Genomic DNA, 21,992 nt, shown 5'->3' on the forward strand with positions numbered 1-21,992 from the left:
CAGAGTTCTTTGGTGTGTGTTAGACATAGAATATGTATTGCAATGTGCTGACTGATTTCCATGTGTCAGCATACACCATTTCATGGAAACTCCCTGATGGTATGGAATAGAATATTTTTGTTTAGTACTGATCCTTTTCAACTATTCCTCACTCAGCACTGACCTCATTGCACTAACTTTGAACTATTTGGCAAGCGAAGCTCCTAAAGGTATGCAGTTTACTGATTTGCTGATAAAAAATTACCAGAGCTAACTCTCATTGCGGTGTTAAAATGTGTGGGTAGTCTATGGTTTTTTCAGGCATGACCTGGTTACTTCCAATCACTTTACAAACTCATATTTCATCCATTAATCCTTGTTAATTTCCTCTGAGCTCCCTCAACTTCAATAGGAAATGTGGCTCACTAAAATACGCTGGTCTTACATCGTATTATTTGCCCTAGAAGATTAGACCAGTCGTTATCATTATATGTACATACTAGTACGCTGGCAGGCTGTGCGTTGTAAAAGATTATGATGTGTAATAACTATGCACACAATTATTCTATGATGTTGTAGTCTGGTGATGTTGGTGTAGTCTATGATGTTGGTGGTCTAGTAGTGGTCAGGCTGGTAGTGTGCCTGGCTGCTAAGGTGAATATTATATATATAATATATTTAATAATATATATATATATAATATAGTTCGATCTTTGTATGATGCAATTTTTCCTAAAGCTCTAAGTGTGGCTTCAGACGGATACTACTCTTATCATAGTAAAGATTTGTAATATCAATAATAAAGCTGTGATACTCTAGCTCAGCGAATCATTTGCATTTTTATTTTGTGTTACAATTGTTCTCACAGTTTTTGCTTTTTGATTGTTTTAGTTTTGCCAGCCTGGAGGTTGGGAGCTGACAGAGCGACGGCAGGAGCCGACGTATTTTGTCAGCGTGCTCACCGATATAGACGCTGAGCGCCGCTACTGCGCTTGTCTCACTTTTTATGAGCCCTATGATGATCTGAGAGGTGAGGCAGGAGAGATCGAAAGAGACGATGATATGGTACACCATTCCGTTATGTTTGCACCTAAGAGCATCGTGCTTATTTCCCAGCTCGACTACTTCGACACCTTCAAGGTAGCGTCACAGTCTACCCTGTTACGTGAATTCCCCTTGTTATGTGGATAGCAAAGCACTCTAGAGCCAAACAATGAGAGGGCATTGTTTGTTGTTATGAAAGAGACAGTCTAAGATCTGTCAAAACAGTTAAATCAGCAATCAACATTTTTGTGGGCTATTTATGGTAATCTAGTGTTTATCGGAATAAATGGAAAAATGATAATACTGATAGGGAACAATTACATGAATTGATTAGAGATTGATGGTGAAAGGTATCATCCGTTGGCTGTAGTCCACTAACCCTAGCCTGTGCCCTTCTGCAATTCCTGACTGATTGCAGAGCTTTCCAAAATTGATCATCTGTAATAAAACTAGGAAAGATTTTCTGCTGATTTTCTGAAAACCGTCTTCATCACTCTTAAATCGTTGTTCAGTTTAGCTTCTCTTTTTCATACCTACTACAAATGCTCGAATAATGGGGTGCTGTAAGGCTCAACGAAATGTGTGGCTGTCTTGTATGTTTTTACATTATTTCCTATAGTAATAGAAAGTCTTTCAATGGCAAATAGTTTCTTTCAATCTAGAAAGGAAAGACGCGGATGAAGAATGCGCATTCATGCATTGGAGCATGACTTAACCAACTCTTTTGGCATGGAAGGCGTGGAAGATAAACATCTTGAAGTTGTATCAGGTTATCGGAGTGATCACGGCAGTGATTTCACCATTTATATTGTTTAGAGAAGTGCATGCTGTGCATTGTTTTTGTTTTCTAGAATTGTCTGGGAGTGATATATACGGTGTATGTAGAGGGCAACTATAGTTGCGATATAGAGGAGCTTGTCGGTAACATCCTTGGGTGCATCATGGTCCCTCCTGCAGGTGCGTACACCTCCAGAGTGCCGCAGAGTTCCCATTGAATCTATAACACTGGGCTGCATTAGTGATTTGTTTCTTGGTTTAACAAATCATTACTTCTTGCTATTGTCTTTATAAAAATTATCAAGCGTTGCCATGGTCTCTCCACACTCTCTCTCTCTTGTTAGTATCATATGTGATTCTGTTTGCAGGTGGCCCACAGGTTCGTTTCACCATTGGTGCTGGGGATAAGCAGGTGCTGCAGCCTCCTACGAACATTATGATTCCAGTTACTCGCAAGACCACAGCCATCCTTTTTCATGAGTTAGGTAGGTGCCTGCAGCTGCTAGCAACTGATTACGTAATGCCGTCTGCGCATGCATCAGCATTACTCTAGACCCGCACAGCGATGCCATCTCATACAAGCATTGACTGGAGGGTTGTGTAAGTGTAGGAATAGGACATGGTTGCGGTGAGAGGGTCAAGGACACGACCACCATCGGCTTGTAGGCCTTTAAGGGAGATAAGAAGGTTTGAGCTGGAGTAAAGGCAGTGTTGCGCTTGAGGCTGAGAGGAGGCTTCATTAATTAGCTGGTTTATGAGCCAAGTATTGGTTAACGAGCTATCTCTACTTAACGAACCTTAGCTAAAATAATATAGTCTGATGAGAAAGTATAAATGTGAGGCACATTCTTGATGCAGTTTGTAATGTTATTGTTTGTGAAAGCATGCTCTACTACCGCTTGATTTGATGCCTCAGCGTATCTGTTGCTGCTTGTTGAAATGCCAGTGTCAGACGAGTTTGTATGAATTAGGAGAGACCGATCAATGGAATGCCCGAGTATGCTTAGATAAGTATAAGCCTGGTCTCTCAACCCAAGCTCTCGGCCTGCATCCGCAGGCACACACATTGCCATTCTTACCGATAATTTATGTTTGTCTTAAAAGTCAGAATCGAGCCTGACCAGGCTGAGCAAGTATGTTCGGCTAACGGAGAACTCTTATGTTGGCTTCGGTATAGAGTTCCTGCTTATGAGTCACATTATAAATACATGCTCACTCGGTCACTGTAGGGATCCACAATGTGATTCTTTTGGTGTCTGCGGCCCTGACAGATCACAAGATATTGTTTACATCAAGGAGCTACAGCAGGCTCACTATAACCAGCACTGCTCTTTCTGCACTTCTCTATCCTCTCAAATACAGGTACATGGCGATATCTAGCGTATGATTATGTCTATGTGTAGAAATGTCTAGCATATGGTTGTCTATGTGCGACAACGCTAGCATATGGTTGTCTATGTGTAGCAATATCTAGCATATGGTTATGTCTATGTGCAGCATATCTAGCATATGGTTATGTCTATGTATAGCAATGTCTAGCATGTGGTAATTAATGTCAATGGGCAGCAATATCTAGCATATGGTTATGTCTATGTGCAGCATGTCTAACATATGGTTATGTCTATGTGTAGCAATGTCTAGCATGTGGTTATGTCTATGTGCAGTATGTCTAGCATATGATTGTGTCTGTGTGCAGCATGTCTAGCATATGATTATGTCTATGTATAGCAATGTCTAGCATGTGGTAATGTCAATGGGCAGCAATATCTAGCATATGGTTATGTCTATGTGCAGCATGTCTAACATATGGTTATGTCTGTGTAGCAATGTCTAGCATATGGTTATGTCTATGTGCAGCATGTCTAGCATGTGGTAATGTCTATGTGCAGCATGTCTAGCATATGATTATGTATTAGTGTAGCAATATCTAGCATGTGGTAATGTCTATGGGCAGCAATATCTAGCATATGATTGTCTATGTGTAGCAATGTCTAGCATATGGTTATGTCTATGTGCAGCATGTCTAGCATATGATTGTCTATGTATAGCAATGTCTAGCATGTGGTAATGTCTATGGGCAGCAATATCTAGCATATGGTTATGTCTATGTGCTGCATGTCTAACATATGGTTATGTCTATGTGTAGCAATGTCTAGCATATGGTTATGTCTATGTGCAGCATGTCTAGCATATGATTGTCTATGTATAGCAATGTCTAGCATGTGGTAATATCAATGGGCAGCAATATCTAGCATATGGTTATGTCTATGTGCAGCATGTCTAGCATGTGGTAATGTCTATGTGCAGCATGTCTAACATATGGTTATGTCTATGTGTAGCAATGTCTAGCATATGGCTGTGTCTATGTTTAGCAATATTTTGAAGTTCCTTAAATCTTTTGCAGTATCAAATTCTACATTAATATCCTGTAGAATATTCATCCTTCTGATATTGGAACCGTTTCTTGCTAACTTGTTCCAAAATAACATATTTACTAACCAAATTCAATTATTTTAGTCAGATGTGTGCTGCATCTTGTGTGACTGCCTGAATTATATACATTTTAGAGCTGCCGTGCTATGTTGTTTCAAAGATAAAAGCTTCAATAATTGTAGGTTAGGTGTTTTTATGTTGGCTTAAAATTTTATGCATGTATTGCCTTTTGTTGGATAAAATACCTGGATTTAATTTAAAAAATAGGGACGACTTTTAAGTGTGGCTTAGGATGTACATGTGCATTAATGCTGGTACAAGGCTCGCTTGGGCCAGTAAGAACTTGCAGACCTGGCACATAGCAACAGCACTCATATGATACCAGCTCTTTTCAGCTGATCATTGCATTTATGGAGGGCATGCCATGCAGTACAGGCGGTATATGTCTACCCAATCAACAACTAGAATGAAATGAAGATAACAGCTAAGCATTGTGATCCCATATCCATTAGTTGCATATCGTTCAGCTATATGTGAACCACTCAGGGTTTGCCCGATTGACCTACAAGTCAAGAGTGAAGCCCTACTTCCTTCACTCGTGACATTCCTAAATCAGCGCATCACAAATGACCAGCAGAGTAGTTTTATGTGTAAAGATTTCAGTTATGAAGACTGTGACCCCGGATGAGTGAGTGTGATTAGCTGACCTACATGTGTGCTTATTCAGCAGCACATGCAATCAGTTACATGGCAACTTCTATTGTTTTAGAGCATGTATTCACACTAAATAGGCATCTTATACACTCGTATTGTTTTGTTAGATGTCGACCGGGCCTCCGCATTGTCCGTGAGAATGTTTTTAATATGCTGATTAAAGAGCTTTTCGATGGATTTGCCATAGATTTATAATAAGATTGCAATGAGGTGATACTAGTAGAACTAGGAGGCAAGCGATTGGCTTGGCTCTCAGGAGAATCATGCGCTTGATGTGAGATGATTTACTGCATAGCTTCTGCCAACTCTAATATCAGTGATCCGTCTCTATATCTATATTTCATTTATTTGTCGGTCGGCCAGAGATGATAGGATGCTACTTAGCTTTAGCGATGGAGTAGCTGTTCGAATCACTCTCCAGTAGACACTAACGCATAATTCATGTGCAGAATGTATTGCAAGTAGTTCCTTTCAATCTTTGGCGCTGTTTTATATCTTTATAAGTCTGCGTGAATGCTCTGCTGTTATGATATAGTAGTAGTCTATAAGAGCCTCACCAGTTGGGCATTGTTTAGTTGCTGAGTGTCCAATTTACATTGAAAAGTGCATTGAATAAGGGCTTTTTAGTTGAAGTATGGTGATAAAAGGAGGCCGTATTTGCCTTATACTTGTGTATCGACCATTACCCAAACTTATGCTCATTTTCGCATTTGTGTTACAAGTTTCAAAATCCTTCGTAAACTGCCCAGAATATTTATGTTTATCCTTCCATACATATGTCAAACATCATTTTCTATGCCGTGATACTAGCATACTACATCCACCATCACATGTTTCAGTTTATGAACTTTCTGTTACTTCAACCTACAAGTCACTATCCCAACACTTCCGCAATGCTATTAAATTACCAACTTTCAAAACACGTCTGTTCAACTCGTTCAATAATTCCTGATTCCCGTCTTCGTCTTCCTTTCTTTTGGCATGTAATGAAAAAGCATCATATTGTTGATTATTACTAATGCTAATAAAATGTTATACATACATACAAGCACTCTGGTGGACATTTGTGATATGGCTTCAGCTGATGTCTGGAGTAGAAATAGCCCATATCTGGTCACATGCTCTGAGATTACTTGTGTGGAGTTTGGAGACACGAAAACAGTGCATTTTACACAAATAGTTAAGCCCCAATTTTTAAAATTAAGGTTCTATTTTTCTCAAGATGTTTTTCTAGTATTAATGTGAATTTAACTATCCAATGAGAAAGGCTGAAAATAGTCTTCATGAAGGTAACAGATCGAATGCCACTGACAGTATATTTAACATATTGCAGCTATGTGTACATACCGGTGCTGCCGGCTGGCTTAGTGGAAGTCCTCAGTACCCCAACCCCTTTCATTGCTGGAGTGCATTCATCTGTCAGCAGTCAAGTTCAGGACCTTCTTGATGTCATCATAGTCGACTGTGACAGCGGCAGTGTTGTCATACCGGAGTGTGTGCACATTCCAAGTGTGCCAGAGCCAATGAGCCAACGATTGTTGGACAGTCTCTCTCTAGTATGTGTTGTCAGATCGTGAGACCAGAATGGTATTGCAAGGGCTGTTTGGCTACATAGTTAAAGAGTGCTGCTAGTGGTCTAGTTACTGACACTCACTTTGTCAAAACTGATCATGGCTTTCCTTCTGTAGGCACCAATGCTGTTCAATTTACATGTACATGTAATGTATATACTAATGCCATGTCAGTTATTTTCTATCCATTAACTCTTTCGCTATCGTGAGCCAATGTATCGGCTTTCGCGGTAATAGAAACTGCAGACCGTAAGCCGATGAATCGGCCAATCAATAGGGTTTCACTTTTCTTTTTATTGCGAAGCCTAGACATTGTCTAGACCAATCAAATTTTGTTTCCAACGAAACAACTTTGTTGTCAATCACGTGCAACCAATCGAAAATCTTTTTGCTAAGCAATTCCATTTCTACATATTTTTAAATGGGCAATAAGAAATTCACCGCTTTAATGCGAAGGAAGCGTCAGAGATTTTGCGAGAGTAGGGTCCACTAAAGATTTTGTACTTCCCTTGTAGAGAATTTTGTCCTAAATAAGATGCAATTTACAGTAAAACAATATCTGCATTGATTTTCGAGATATTGCATAAATACTAGCGGTATATCGAATTTCCGAAAATCCGTTTGAATTAATTTGGTCAGAATAGCGATTTTAACGCAGTATCGAAAAAGTTAAGTTATTCTAGCTTTTGATTGTAAGATCGATATGTAGAAGCGATGTTTATGCTTTGAGGGAAGTCATGAGCTCCATAGTGTATTGATAACTAAGGATTAATATTTAGCTGCCTTATGCGGGTAAGAGAATATTTGCATTACATATTTGTGGTCTACGTGAATGTATCGCCAGCTTTATATTAGCTTCTGCGGATTTTCTATTAATGTCTTATTCAAGCAATGGCATGTGGGTATATACCAATGTTCTTTCACAGTTTATTGTTTCAGGTGCTGAACCCTGACCTCATGCTTGCTGACTTTGCATTTCCTAAGGATGTCAGCAAAACATCCGACCTGGAGCGGCTTGATAAAGAAATCCGTGCGGTCTTTATAAGGTTTTTTGCGGAGCTGTTTAGTGGGTACAGAGCTTGCCTACAGATTGTGCGCATCCATTCCCCTCCTGTCATACAATTTCATAATGTGAGTCTCATGCCAGCTAAACTGGTCATTGCATGGTATTACATGCGTCCTCACTAAACGCTCATATACACTGATACTCACTGTATACACTGAAACTCACTGTATACAGTGCACTCTCGAGATACGATGTTAATCCATTCCAAGGTTGGCATCGTATGGCGAAAAAATCGTATGTCGGGGTATAGAAACCATTGTAATTATACAATGACAAAAAAGAAGGTAAAAATTGTCCAAAATTTTATAAAAATGCTGTACATATTAAAAATTAGTAACGAAATAGTATGTTAACTTTAGTAACTATAGTTACCTGCAGTAGCTGCATTGTGATCTGTGTACCAAATGCAGATCGTACGGTAACAAGTTCTTACCTTCAAAAGGTACGCATAACATAAACGTTGAATTCACTTCAAATCAGTTAAGCTTGCCCAACTCACCCTTAAAACCAAGTTTTAGTATGTATTTTGAACTATTTTAATGAATTTCAACTGTTATCACGAAATTTTATCCTTCATAAGTTTCTGTCTTCACTTTCATTATAAAATTTAGCGTGTCTGGTTGAAACCTTTTTCAACCAGAATTCAATAAGACCGAGGGATGCAGTTATCGAAAGCGGCCTCTCACACACCTGACCATTTAATGGCTACCGAAAAGAACAATGAAATTTTATTTACTATACAGGACGTACATACCTTTGGAGTAACGCGACTTTAGCTGGTATATTGTAGCGAATAAAGCAGAGAGGAGGCAAATGGGTATCAATGCTAATTATGTTGCTGTACACTTGAAGATTAATTTAATACAGAATAAAATGGAATTTTTACCAGGCTAAGGAAGGTTGTCTAGTCCTGTCCAATTTTTCTTCTGGGTTAAAAGAAAAAATTGCTGGTGCAATGCAGAAAACTGTTAGCTAGCTAAAACTTGTAAAGGATCCAGAGAAGGTGCTACAGTAGTTTTTCTTGTATGAAATGTGCACAAGAATCAATGTAGCCATACGTAAAAAGTTTGTACGTATTTATACCCTAGAGGAAAGGGCTTTAACAAGTTTCAGAAAGTAATGTAAATGCGTCAACTATTTTGAGTAGCTAGTTATATGAGTTACATACATACGATGAATTGTATTCACGTAGGAGATAACAAGCCCACCTGCAAAGACATGGTTAAACAAGAAAATAAAAGAAAATCAAAAGGAAACAAATAAAATATGAAAAACATGCCACACAAGAGATAAATAATATATATTATTTATGCATTGTTTTAATGTACCAGTCCACATCGGCAAATTAAACACTTGAAATATTTCTGCTAATGTGGGGTTTTCTGTATCTTGTACTTCCTCGCCTTTACTAAATGGTTGCTCCTTTTGAATGCTGATCGCGTGCATGATCTAGCTCCTTCAAATCTTCAGTCGGCAGCTCTTTCTTGTGCTTGCTTTAATGGAGTTCTTGTTTTAATAATAATTGCAAATGCTGATTGGTAGCGATCATATTCCTTGACAATGTTAATAATACTGGTGCTTTCTTATTTACGACATCCAACTTTGTTGACATACAAATCATTTTTCCTTCGTTTTGTAACGTTTGTATCGGTCTCAGATTCCATAGCTAACGAATTAAATGTAGATACTTGTAGTTATTTACGTATGCTGACTTAAAAGTTTATTGTAAAATATATAATAATAGCGCTACAAATGAATATTTGCTCTCGCTTGTGTATTTTACACAAAATTTTCCACGCCGGAATGCTGACATGAGAGAAGTCAATCGTCGTGTTCTTCTAAACGTTCTGAAAATGTTTTCGGCAAACTATATTTTGTTGCCTTTTTTATTTCGACATGCGTTATGAGCACACCGACCGCCAAATTTTAACTCGGGCGAAACTTTTCTCAAAATCGTAAGGTGAAATAAAATTCGTATAGCGAGGTGAAGATATCACAATGTTTGACTTCGTAAGGTGAAAAAATCGTATATCAGGGTAATCGTATCTCGAGGGTGCACTGTACAATGATACTCACTGTATACTCTAATACTCATTGTATACTCTGATACTCACTGTATACTTTGATACTCACTGTGTACTCTGATACTCACTGTATACTCAGGTGCTCACTGTATACTCTGATACTCACTACTCAGGTTGAGGTGACCATGAAGTTGGAGTGTTGTGCATCCTGTTTCATTAGTGGAGATTACTTGCTGATTTTAGCATCCGAGTTTTATAAGAAAGGTAATTTACATTTGTTTCCTGTTAATTGTGACGCTGTACTCGACTGCTCGTTCTATTGCAGGCCAAGTTTTTGGGAATGCGTAATCTGGTGGAGTGTGATTTCTCTAAGAAGGTTCTAGAAAGTATGTGCTTTGCCTCATTTGTACAGTCACGAGGAGCACCCTTTCGCGTCTGTGATGTCTTTGACGAGGTTCGTTTCTAACCCCTCGTTCTGGTGATTGTTGCTTGACTTTCTCCATATGTAGCTCATCCAATGTTAGTATTATAATTCAATGGTGTGTTCTTCCTTTACCAGGTGTTTGCTTCACTCTCAACAGCATTTCATGAGGAACAAGTGGATCCATCACTCGTACTGACACATATAAAGGACATAGCCAACACCCTCTATCTAAATGTAAGCTGGCAGCTTTTCAGGTTGAGTCTGCTATATTGTTTCTGGTTACTGCAGACAGATTGTTGATGAAATAGCAGCCGAGCCATTAACATGGCGTATGTGCTGTAATTTTATTATCAACGTAGCTTATGCTGTAACTGTATTTAGACTATTCAAAGGTAGGGCCAATCAAAATGACAGAAACCAGGTTTATGCTGGCCAGTTAGTTGGTTTCTCGGCAGGTTAAAAACTCTAATACCTGCACCAATCAAAAATGTCCCCCTCACAACTATTCTGTTAAGTATTATTTGGTATAATGATTGCCTATGACATAGGAGAATCCCAGTTCCAGTGCACAACCATTCGTAGAAAAAATACCGAAGCCAACGGATGGAGCTTATTCACGAATTCATTTACCCAAGTTTCCCATCATCGACTGGTTGCACGTGCAGGAGATTATCGACAAGCGACAGAGCAAGCGAGACGGATATCAGAAGTGAGTATCACTACACCTTATTCCCTTAGCTTTTTTGAAGGTCTGTTGAATTGTTACAGATCTCTGGTTGAAGGTAGGTGCTTCCTGATCACTATTCTCACTGCTAGTCAAGTCATTTCTTATATGAACAAATTTATTGATTTACTTCAATCATAAAGGAATTCCTTTTGCTGTAAGTTGTCTTCATTATCCTATGCTGTGTTGATTTTAAACATTACTAAAGCTAGTGTGAATTATTTTAGTTGTTATTGTTTGCTGTTCCAGACACACGACGCATTTGAAAATGCCTTCCCCTAGAATAGTGCCAGTAGGGAGAGTCCACAATAACCAGTGCGGCTACTATGCCAACCAGACGAGACGGCTCGAAGTTCTTCACAACTGTGTTAGATTTATTTTTGAGAATAAAATCTCGGATGCTAGAAAAGTAAGCCTCTCCAGTATGATTTTCTAAATAGAATATGAAAATAATTTTCATGTAGGGAAGAAATACTACTGATGCCCACGGTCTAAAGCTATACCATTTGGGGAAGGTTACATGATTTGGTATAATGCGATAAGGCGGGTGAACCTATAGATCTTAGGCTATAACAATGTTGGTAAGGTAATATCATTTGATACAGTGACTAGGATGGCCAACCTAACTTGATTGGCAGATGTGTTCTTCGGAGCAGGTTTTCAGGTCAAATTGTGCTTATGCTTTATTTAGGCTCTATTTATGGCAGAATGAACCTACTAAATGAAGATCACTTAGTTTACTCCAAGAACAAACATACATGTAGCTGGTTTGCTTTGAAATGCATGAAATTTATGGGTCACTAATACAAAATAGAGAATGTTTGCGGATTATTGTAAATGTTATATATAGGATAGAGATTGCCATAGATTATTAGATGTGTTATTTAACTATAGAATATCTATGGATTATCTTTAGTTTTATAAACAAGAGAGAATGTCTATAGACTTTCGTTAGTTTTATTTACAATAGAGAATATCTATAGATCAAGTGGTTTTATGTACAATAGAGAATATCTATAGATCAAGTAGTTTTGTGTACGATATAGAATGTCTATGAATCATGGTGTATAAAATGAGTGAATCACTAAGCGAGTTCATTGCGTTCAGTGAATTGATTTGTTTCCTCGCTAGATATACCCGGCAGTTGTACGTGCCCTGAAAAACAAGGCATCGAGACATGCTTTGACAGCGGACTTGAAAAGCCATGCTGCATCCAACAAATGCAATCTCGACCATCAACAGTTTTTGCTTGTTGTGAAGCTCTTCAATGCTCTCCTGCAAAACGAATCACCATTGGATGAGAATGGCATTGCTGCTCAGCTGCTGCCGCTAGCGGACACATTTTGCAGGGTTGGTATTCGTTGGTTCTTATTGATAAGGCTTGAGATGTATGCTTGTAGTCTGTTATCTTTTGAAATTAAAAGATGTCATGACACAACGTACTACCCCGGAAGCATTGGCTTAGAATTAGCTATTCAGTTTTTCAATGTTTTGGTAGCTAAAGGAGTCATCTTATCTCTCCATGTGTACATGTGTGATGCTTCTATTGAAAAGAGAATTAGTATTTGCATTTCGCTGACGATCAGCTGACAGCTTTGATGTCAATCGCTTGTCTGGCGTCAAGTAAATGCGAAGACTGAGCTCCTTTTTCATAAGTAAAGAGGAACACTCAGTACTTTTCTGATTTAGTACCCAAGTATTGTCTCTGGCTAAAACAAGCCTGCACTATCTCTTGCAGAGACTGTCTCCTGGAGTCATACAGTTTGCATACACATGCATACAAGAGCATGCTGTTTGGGCTAATCAGCAGTTCTGGGAGGCGACCTTCTATGAGGAAGTGCAGAAACAAATCCGAAGTCTGTATCAGTCGATATACAGAGATCAAAACTTACAGCCTATAAACAGACAGGTAGACATCATGTTGCTTAGTACATACATGTATTTTTTACAGGTTTCGACAACGTCAAGCATTTGTCAATGTGATTTTTACTGTTAAACAATTTGCTACGGGCAGTTGGTTTACTATGACAAACGGATTGTTGCAGGCTCCTCCAGAAAGAGAGTCACTCAGTAGATCTCAGTCTAATTCTTCAAATTTGTCTCCAAGCACTTCCTCTCAGGGAGGGTCTCTTACGACGGAAGACGTCAGCTGCCTTGAGATCGCTGCTGAAGAGGTAAGTGGTTGACGATTACATTATTAGCAATGTTTCGTTTGACTGTTTTGGAATATGCGCTGTATGGCTTGCGGTGTATTAAAGGTTACCTAGTCTGTAGTGAGCTGGTCATTGTTAAAAGTTAAGAGGGGTTCAGATGGAATAACCTCTTGTGCAATAGCAGATTAATGCATTATGTGTAATGAAAGAGTATCAAAGCTCATTCTCACTTAACTGCGGAGTCGTAATTAACTGCCAGACGATACTGAATTCTCAACTAGCTGCCTCTGATTGATGCTTACAGCTGCGCAAAGCCAAATATGAAAAGGAGGAAGAGCTCAAGAGTCTTAGCATACAGGAGGAGGGAATTGTCTACTCACAAGCGTTACACTTCTGCAACAGGATGGTCTATCTAAAGGTACCCCTAGACACCAGCAGAGGGATGCCCTACATGTCTCATGGGGACGGAAGTGCTAGCAGCTACTATACTCAAAGGTGTGTAGCGAATTTAGCGCATCATCTGGACTCCTACTCTGATAGCTTTATATGTAGGTTATCATGGCATTGTAGTCAATATACTATACTGTTGATCAGACACGGGAAGGCATGTGCTTGGAAAATGAAAAATGTTCAAGGTTAATTACTCATTTTTTCACTGTCTTGTAGCATCGAAACTAAATTCTGCCGTAATTAGATTTCAAGACCTCATGAAGTTGTCTGCATAGAAGTACTTGGCCAGTTTGATGTTGTGCATAGTTCATAGAGGTATTTTACAGCATAGCAGGAAGCGGCAGCTTGGATGGCGAGTCCGGATTTGATGAAGCAGAGGTTTCAGAAGTTGGTTTAGGAGTTACCAAGATCATAAACAAATTCATTGAGAAGGTTGGTGCTAGCCTGTTTGATAATATAGCCTTTGGCTGTCATCATTATCGAATATGTAATACCGACTGTGAAGAGGTGATCATGGCTTTCATTCCGCTGCTGTGTTCTGATGCCACTTGCAGCATTTCAATATTGTCCATTTTAGACTGATTGTTTATTTTGTATCACTAGGTTGGAAGAGAGAGTGGAGTCAGTGATGCACATATGAAATCTCTTACGCAAAATGTTCCAACACTAGTCACCATGCATGTGGAGACAATAGACAATGTGTGTCGAGAGAGTAAAAGACTGCCGCCTATACTCAAGGTCGGTGTATGATGCCAGGCTCATTGGTTTTCACATACACGTAGAAAGGTTGGGTACGGTTGCATGAAACTATCTGTGAAAATCAAATTTTTTAGTTTAATCATGGTTTCCGATATCCATACAGAAATAGATATTTGTAAACCATCTGTTTGTAATCCTTCGACATCTTTGATGTTTCGGGATCATCAGAAATATGTACATTTGAGCAGACTATATGGAAAGGATTCAGCAGCCTTTTCCTTAATCATTTATCATACTCACCGCTTACTATCTTAATGTTACTCTCATCAAAGTACACATAACAAGGCAGCTTCTGGTTTGTAGTGCTATCACACGAGACAGAGGTTTGTTTAATTTTCTGTTCTTCTGAAGCGTTCCTAGTGAGGCATTATTGCAGTCTGTAATCGGCATGCTCTTTCTTGTGACTAGCCCAAGATAACTGAGCCATGCTTACTTCCTGGTGAGACAATGATCCAAGATGGCCTGCGGGCGTACTTGCTGTTTGATGGCAGAGAGGAGTATCAAGCGACGGAACCTGGGCCGCAGTATATTCCTGCTGAGGGAGCTATATTTCTCACAACCTATCGGGTGGTTTTTAAAGGCACACCCTGTGATCAATATGGTATGTGTCTAGCTCTTCCACTATATCACAATATTCGCTAGTGATCCAGCACAGAACTCTCGTTAAATGTTTTCTGCATGCACTTGTTCAAAAACAAAGTCATTTGCTATTTTGTATTGAAACAAAATTTGACCGATTCTGATGTACACGGCAATCGCATCTCTAGAAAAAAATTCTTCAGCTAAGCGGAGATCTGCTGCATCTGTTTGAGTTAGACTACAAGTATGAGAGCTACGTAAAATACGCACATTGCCGGCATCTACTGTAGTTATTAGTTGGGGCTGCACACACTGACTCTACTACATCGTACATTATGTTGACAGATGGATTTACAAATGAAATTTTACCTCAGTGATGTGAAGGCCATGTTGTCCTTGCACAATTTTCCAGTATTCAAGTATTGGCAGCATATTGCTTATCCAGTATGGATCATCAGCAATTTGTGATAGCAATAACATTTGTGCAGCTATTTGCTTTGCAGTATTCTCCTTAAGGGGAAAATACTATACGTAAAACATACTTAGTATGTTTTACGTATAGTATAAATCAAACTACAAAAAGAAGGGTTTTAATTACCAAAGAATTACCTGAATAAGTTTGTGAGCAGTTCAACTGTCTACTAGTGGCTTTCATCTTTTTATTACAAATGATAATATTTTTGTATATTTATTTAATATTTATTTATATAAATATAATATTTATATAAATACTGGTTTATGTGAAGCCGTGTTGTCCTCGTCATTAACTCTTTGAACCCTGATGACCGGTATTCCGGCTTCTGCATGGCTCTGTGTACAAATGCTGTTTCTAAATAACAGTGTAAGCCAATCAAATTAATTCTTGCATAATTTTACTGGGACGATATCGCGAAATAATTTGATACAATTCATTTATTGGTATGTGATAGATGATTGTGATGCAGATAAAGAGTTATGTGATGCTAACTATTATTTGGCTGACTATTTTGAATTAGAAAACGATGATGAGCGTGTGTTTATTGGATATGATGCTTCTGCAAAGATTTTCAGAGTTTATTAAAATTATACGAATTTTTATGGTTTTAGCCCAAAGAGTTGTGAACATTTTTTTTGTTTCACTCGCGACATTTGATGTGTTGTTGGACTTTTTTTACCAGTGTTTCACCAAATATCATCGGATTGTGAGTATATTTAGGTATCTTTACTAAAAGTTTCAAAATGTCCCATCGTTTATTAATTTGCGATAAAAAGCATAAAAAGCGATACAAAATGTGTTAACAGGCAAATCTTACTTGAAATCAGCTTTGTTTTGAAAGGAATAAAATTGAATTGGGATTGTTAGAATCAACTATTTTAGCCAATCGCAGATGACTCGGTTTTATTTTTACCTACATAGACCAACATGTTCATGACTAACATAAAATCACTCATCGACAAGGATTAACCGATGTGTTGGCTATTACTATGAATGTGATGGCGTGTATAGCCATATCTAGCCTATCACTGGGTTAGCTAGAGGCACCAAGTAAAGGCGCTCCAGTGCACAAAAGAGTCAACACAGCATACTTTTACTATAGAGGAATTATAAACACTAGTAATAGGTTGTTTGTTTTCTTGGCACCACACATAATTCCCCCACAATTTAATCATTTACTGTATCATCTTGTTATACAGATTGTTTGTAATAGCGGAATGTAACTTGTAATCCTTGAGGTGACTAGAGAATTATTGTGTGCTGTTGAAAGGAAAAGAAGTTTGCTGAGTCATTGTTACTAGAGTATTAGCAGAAGAGCATCAGGAATACATTTCTTACAGCTTGTGAGCTGAATGTTATCAGATCTACCCCGATATCTGCAATAAATAAGGAGAAGAAGATGAGAAGTGAATATTTCCAGCCACTCGACATATACTTGCAGCATATTATCCTCATAAGGTCCCATACATTTCAGGTATGTCCTACCTTGTGCTCCTCTTTTCCATCTTTCAAATTACCTTTCCACTGTTCTCTCCTGTCAGTTTTTTTAACATCCCTTTGATTGGTTTTTGTGTGATATTACTTTTCATATAATCTTTTAATGTTGATTTTTAATGTTGACAGTAAATTAGTTACAGTTTTCTAAAAGAGTAGATTAGAATTAAATTAGATATTTCACATTCGGAGGTTAAAAAATAAATGGAATATTTTATAACATAAAAGAGAAGACAATCGTTGAGATGATTGTCTTCTGTGATAATAATTTTTAAGCAAATTTTTGGAAAATGTATAAAGGAAGAGGTTGTTTGTCCACATTTGCAACTCGCCCTTATTCCTTCTTCAGCTTATGAAAGTCGGGTTTGATGAAGAAGTCGGAGAAGAAAGTGTAGAACATTTCCGGAAAGCTTTAGCCAAAGGTCGTTCTCCTGTCAGTGTCCTTGACACATTTGCGTTTAGTGGAGCTTCAGTTATTCCTGTGACAGTCGATCAGAAAAGAAAGGAGAAATATCATACCCTCCGGTAAGTACCAATTTTAAGACTTCTAAATGCTTTACAAGTTGACCTGCACTTTGTACTGTTTGAGTTTATCTGTGCTGTTGTGTACATATTGTGTTTGTCTTTGTTGCTGTTTGGTGATAAGATTAGCCGTTGCTGCTGTTTACTGACTGAGTTTGCACATCTTTAAGCGACCTCGGCAAGACCCTGAAGAAGACAGTGAGGAAGACGGCAGGGTTGAAACCAAACAAGCCTTCAGACAGGAAAACAAGGTACATGCTGTCCGGTAGAGGCAGCATGAAGGGTTTACCACCATCGCTGGCGGAGGAGTTCGAAGGCCGACCAGACAGTATGTTTGGGGATGAAGACAACTGGTCGAGTAAGTACTCGCTTGCATAAGCAGATAAACTCTGTGTGGTTCTGAGTTCCACTGGTAATTGGTGATAAATCATCTCAACAGTGAAGTGATGAGCTCATTATTTTGATTGTACTTTTTGTATTTAATACTGCTGTTAGCTATTTGAATGCAACCTATGTTTAGCCTTTTAGCTGGCTAGAAATGTATGACAGCGCAAGAGTATTTGTTTAGGGGGACTCAACACCGAGACACTGCCAGCTTCATGGCGGGCATTTTCATTTAGTCCACGTAAGCACTGCTGCGTGATCTCGAATTGTTGCCTTTTTGTTGCCGGTTGCGTGCCATGCCTATATCTTTAGCTTGTATTTGATTTTAGTTTCCACTTAGACTAATGTCTGTTGCCGACTCTATATTTCAGGGAGACAGCAGTTGTCCTTATTACATTTGGACAATGGTGATTATCTTTTCTTTATTGACTTGTTTCTCATATATATAAAACACATTTAGATTAGATTTGTAGTTTAGAGCATTTTCCTAGCTTACTCAGTGTTTCTAACCGCTAGTCAGCTAGTGATATATGTTGAGGTTGACGAGGTCTATAGATTTGTCTGGGTGAAAATCGCTAGCGTGTGGTTAGGGTAAGCGGGAGTTGTTCTCCCACCGCTAGACCTAGCCTAACAGGCATTGTTTAGAACTCACTGACCGAAGTGTAACCAGCCATTTAAAATACATCGATGATTAACAAGCATTATGAGCGAAGATAACACACAGAGAAAAAGCCAGACAACTCGCCATGTCTGGTAGAAACTCTCATCAACCAGGAAGTAACCAAGTAAAAATTTGTAAATTTAGCTGAGAGTTTAAAAAATGTGAAGCTTGCAACAGCTGTCTTTGAAGTTGTCGTGTGATGCTCTATCCTATTGGGTAGAATAAATTGTTCCTTCAGGATTTCTCCAGACTAACGCAAAGATAGATGAATGATTAAAGTGGCTTTAGTCATTGCTCACAACAAGGAAGCCTAATAGTTGACTCAGCAAAACCATAAGTTGTCATGGCTCTAGAGGCTGTAATTTTTGTGTAAAAACCAGCATTGGATTATTTTGTAGTTTTTATCCAAAATTCACAGCCTTTCATCTTGTTTCATGAACGTTATACTTGACCGGATGTGGGCTGGTATGGACATGTGCATCCTCGTTTGAAAGGGGTGCATGTTAGTTTCACGACTATTGCTAGTTTGATGTGAGATGCATGTTATTTCAGGTGCCATTGAGGATGGTCTGTATATCTATAGACATAGATAATCACTGCTTTGAGTGTAACTGATATTCCGTTGCGTATTCTTCTGTTTATTGCATCTTCTGCCTTCTTCTTTATTTCCTTACAAGCCTAAGATGTTTTACCCCATTTTCTCTCTGGTAGTTGATCATCTTATCAGCCATGCCTTGTGAATTATTCAAAAAGGACCGTAATGAATTGTTTTATTAAGTAGTTACTGGAAATGGTGAGCGGGTCAATGAACAACTGACTGAAAAACTTTTTATGTCACCAGTGCTGAGTCAAGATGATGTCCACGTGGGGCTGCAGACAGATCCTAAAACCCAGGAACGTCTCTCCGAGTTGCTCTGCTACCGAGACTTTGTTAGACTCAATCTTATTGGCTCCATGAAAAATATAGGGCAACGGGTGAGATCGGAAAATTTCTTCACCAGCAATCTTAACTCCAGCTACAAGATGTGCCACAGGTACTTAACACGGATGCCTGATATTCTTCTGTCTCTACAAGGAATGTTACTTGCTTTTTCAATTGCTTTGAGCCCAAAACAATGCAATGATTCAAAAATAAATATTTATTTTGGACTCATTTTAATAGTTAAACATGCCCATTCAATCTTTGAATTACGAATTATTCAATGTGTTGTCTCCTTTCCATTAGTGTTCAGCTTTCTGTTTCTTCAGATCAACCTTTATCATAAAGTGATCACTCTTTAAAATATACGTGGAAACCTGCCTATATCATTCCGAGTTCCCACTGCTATGTAGAAATTAATGGCAGCTTTTTCATGCTAATTCATGTAAGCTACCAAATAATCGTAGCGGTGTATTTAAATGAGAATCATTTTGTCTCATGTCATATGATCATATTGTGTAATCATTTATTGTTATATAATCATCTTCACCTGTCTCATAAACATCATATGTGATATATGATTATGTGATATCATGTCATATGTTTCATGTCATATGATCATCTCATGTCATATGGTCATCTCACGTCTCACGTCTTACGTCGCTGGAGAAAACAGGTTATCAATTATCATTCATTTGGTAGTCAAATCAAGATTTAATAAATAACAATTTCAATCTCCGTCATTTGATCTCTGAAAACCTACTAACTTTGTATAGCGCCTATGAAAATTTAGTATAGGCCCAACAATTTATTTAAACTAGGTGAAGGCACAAGTTTAGATGAATGGTAAAGTTTTAATGATTTATCTATGTCTGTCCAATCATATCCATGCTCAGAACTTTCATTTACAGTAGTCGATGAGCTATAGCTCAACCAGTTTTTAATCCCCTAGTCGTTCTTATATGATATATGTTTGAACAGCATAATATACCACAATGAGTATCACTTAAAGGTTGACTTGCAACAAAATTCACAATATACAGTTAGTTGGTATCAAAAGATTCACCAGGTCTTACTCTGCTGTGTTGTAGGTGCAAAATATGTGGAAATGCGATTACAAGCTCTTGAAAGTTCAAAAACGAACAGTTAATCGCAGCCATCACGAAAATGCCGTAGGTTAAAATCCCTTTCTAAAACGGCTCGAATGGGACGTAGTTGAACACGATTTGCTTCTGTTTACACTTTCATGCAACCTCATTCGTCGAAATATTTTCACAAATATGCTTCACGCATTCAATAAAACCATGTCTATTGTCCTTACATGTCTATTTCATCATCATTTTAATGCTGTCACATTGAGCACTGATATCTCAAAACCTACCATAAAAAATTGTTTAATTTTTTAACTTTAGCTTAGCTTTTAAAGAGTGCATATCATCCTCTGATAAACATGAGGAGCCTGTTGGTCACCTGTAATAGTCGAAAAATGCTGCAGAAATCGTTCGCGCTATTTAGCAGGAAGTATGGGTCACATGATCAGTTTACGACTAGAAGTAAATTGAAGCGAAACTTTAAAGTAGCGAGCATCTATATTTGATAAGGGCTTTTCGGTGAAACTTGAAGTGTTTGTCATAAGCTAGAGCTACGAAACATTTTATATTGATCCTTTTATTGGCCTTTCATTTCACGTGATAACATCATGTGTCAAAACAATAACCACACCGAGTTGAGTACGTCGTCGAAATAAAGGGATTCCAACCTACGGCATTTTCGTGATAGCTGCGATTAACTTCGTTTTTGAGCTTTTAAGAGCTTGTAATCACATTTCCCCATATTATGCACCTACAACACAACAGTGTAAGACATGGTGAACCTTTTGATACCAAATAACTGTAATGTGAATTTTGTTGCAACTCAACCTCTAAGTTTTGTATATGAATGTCATGTACATTGAGGAGACCAACGATAACCTATCAAGTCATGATTGCTCCTCATACAGTTAAATTATAGGAACACATTTTGAAATTATAATCGTAGTTTTCTTATTACATTGTCGATGTTTTGGTCTTGCCTTTAAATAAAAATTGTTTGTGTCCTGTTATCTTTAGCTATCCTGGTCTGCTGCTGTTTCCCAACAACATCTCAGACGAGAGTATTATGAGGTTTGGGCGCAGTCACCGACAGAATCGGTTTCCTGTTATAACTTGGCGACATCCACGAACGAAGGCTCTTCTACTACGAGCCAGTGCTTTTCACTCACGATCTGTCATGGGCAAACTCAAGGCCTCCCAAGGTCAGTTGAAATTACCAACTTTTGTCTCTGAATGATTTTAATAAGCATTATTTTGTAAAACTCACAGATTGATTAGTATTAGACGGCCATCGTTTCTACACCATTGTATTGTCACCTCATGTTGAATTTTGCTGAATATTCTGTAAGTAATAATTGCTTTAGTTTTTAAACTTTAGCTTTTAACTATTGAAGGATCAACGAGCAATAGAGAATCCACTGGCAGTCTGTCGACCTCATACGAGATGGAGAAGTACCTGATGGTGCTGTCATCTCTCACACCTGCCGGTAACTCTAATAAACGCACTAGTTCTGATGCCTCTGGCATGTCTACTCTTTCCACGACTCTCACTCCGTCTTCCTCATATGAAACCTCTCGATTGTCTCCGGCTCGATCGGGCACTGGAGTCTTAGGTGGTATGTTTGATAAGCGGTCGTCTCGATTACTGAATGAAGGCACATCGGCTAGCCATAACAAGGGAATGTCTACTCACTTCACTATGGCTCATACTAGCTCTGGTCTAACCTTTTCAGCAAAGAGTCCAAGAGG

The 21,992-nt window shown here is 38.4% G+C and overlaps 1 protein-coding gene across 1 annotated transcript in view; it reads left to right on the plus strand.

Annotated features, from left to right (window-relative positions):
- The window catches only part of LOC137391670 (myotubularin-related protein 13-like), a 36,634-nt gene that overhangs the window by 2,675 nt on the left and 11,967 nt on the right, over nucleotides 1–21,992 (plus strand). The window contains exons 4-26 of the mRNA XM_068078188.1: nucleotides 871–1,119; nucleotides 1,875–1,980; nucleotides 2,169–2,285; nucleotides 3,030–3,162; nucleotides 6,281–6,503; nucleotides 7,458–7,649; nucleotides 9,934–10,062; nucleotides 10,168–10,266; nucleotides 10,581–10,741; nucleotides 11,006–11,165; nucleotides 11,888–12,106; nucleotides 12,495–12,676; nucleotides 12,828–12,930; nucleotides 13,214–13,404; nucleotides 13,686–13,791; nucleotides 13,963–14,097; nucleotides 14,527–14,719; nucleotides 16,513–16,646; nucleotides 17,016–17,191; nucleotides 17,359–17,546; nucleotides 19,075–19,267; nucleotides 21,261–21,445; nucleotides 21,638–21,991. Coding sequence (XP_067934289.1) covers nucleotides 871–1,119; nucleotides 1,875–1,980; nucleotides 2,169–2,285; nucleotides 3,030–3,162; nucleotides 6,281–6,503; nucleotides 7,458–7,649; nucleotides 9,934–10,062; nucleotides 10,168–10,266; nucleotides 10,581–10,741; nucleotides 11,006–11,165; nucleotides 11,888–12,106; nucleotides 12,495–12,676; nucleotides 12,828–12,930; nucleotides 13,214–13,404; nucleotides 13,686–13,791; nucleotides 13,963–14,097; nucleotides 14,527–14,719; nucleotides 16,513–16,646; nucleotides 17,016–17,191; nucleotides 17,359–17,546; nucleotides 19,075–19,267; nucleotides 21,261–21,445; nucleotides 21,638–21,991 — 3,928 coding nt within the window. The remainder of the gene's footprint in view (nucleotides 1–870; nucleotides 1,120–1,874; nucleotides 1,981–2,168; nucleotides 2,286–3,029; nucleotides 3,163–6,280; nucleotides 6,504–7,457; nucleotides 7,650–9,933; nucleotides 10,063–10,167; nucleotides 10,267–10,580; nucleotides 10,742–11,005; nucleotides 11,166–11,887; nucleotides 12,107–12,494; nucleotides 12,677–12,827; nucleotides 12,931–13,213; nucleotides 13,405–13,685; nucleotides 13,792–13,962; nucleotides 14,098–14,526; nucleotides 14,720–16,512; nucleotides 16,647–17,015; nucleotides 17,192–17,358; nucleotides 17,547–19,074; nucleotides 19,268–21,260; nucleotides 21,446–21,637; nucleotide 21,992) is intronic.

The sequence above is a fragment of the Watersipora subatra genome, chromosome 3 (assembly GCF_963576615.1).
Source record: "Watersipora subatra chromosome 3, tzWatSuba1.1, whole genome shotgun sequence".
NCBI lineage: Eukaryota > Metazoa > Bryozoa > Gymnolaemata > Cheilostomatida > Watersiporidae > Watersipora > Watersipora subatra.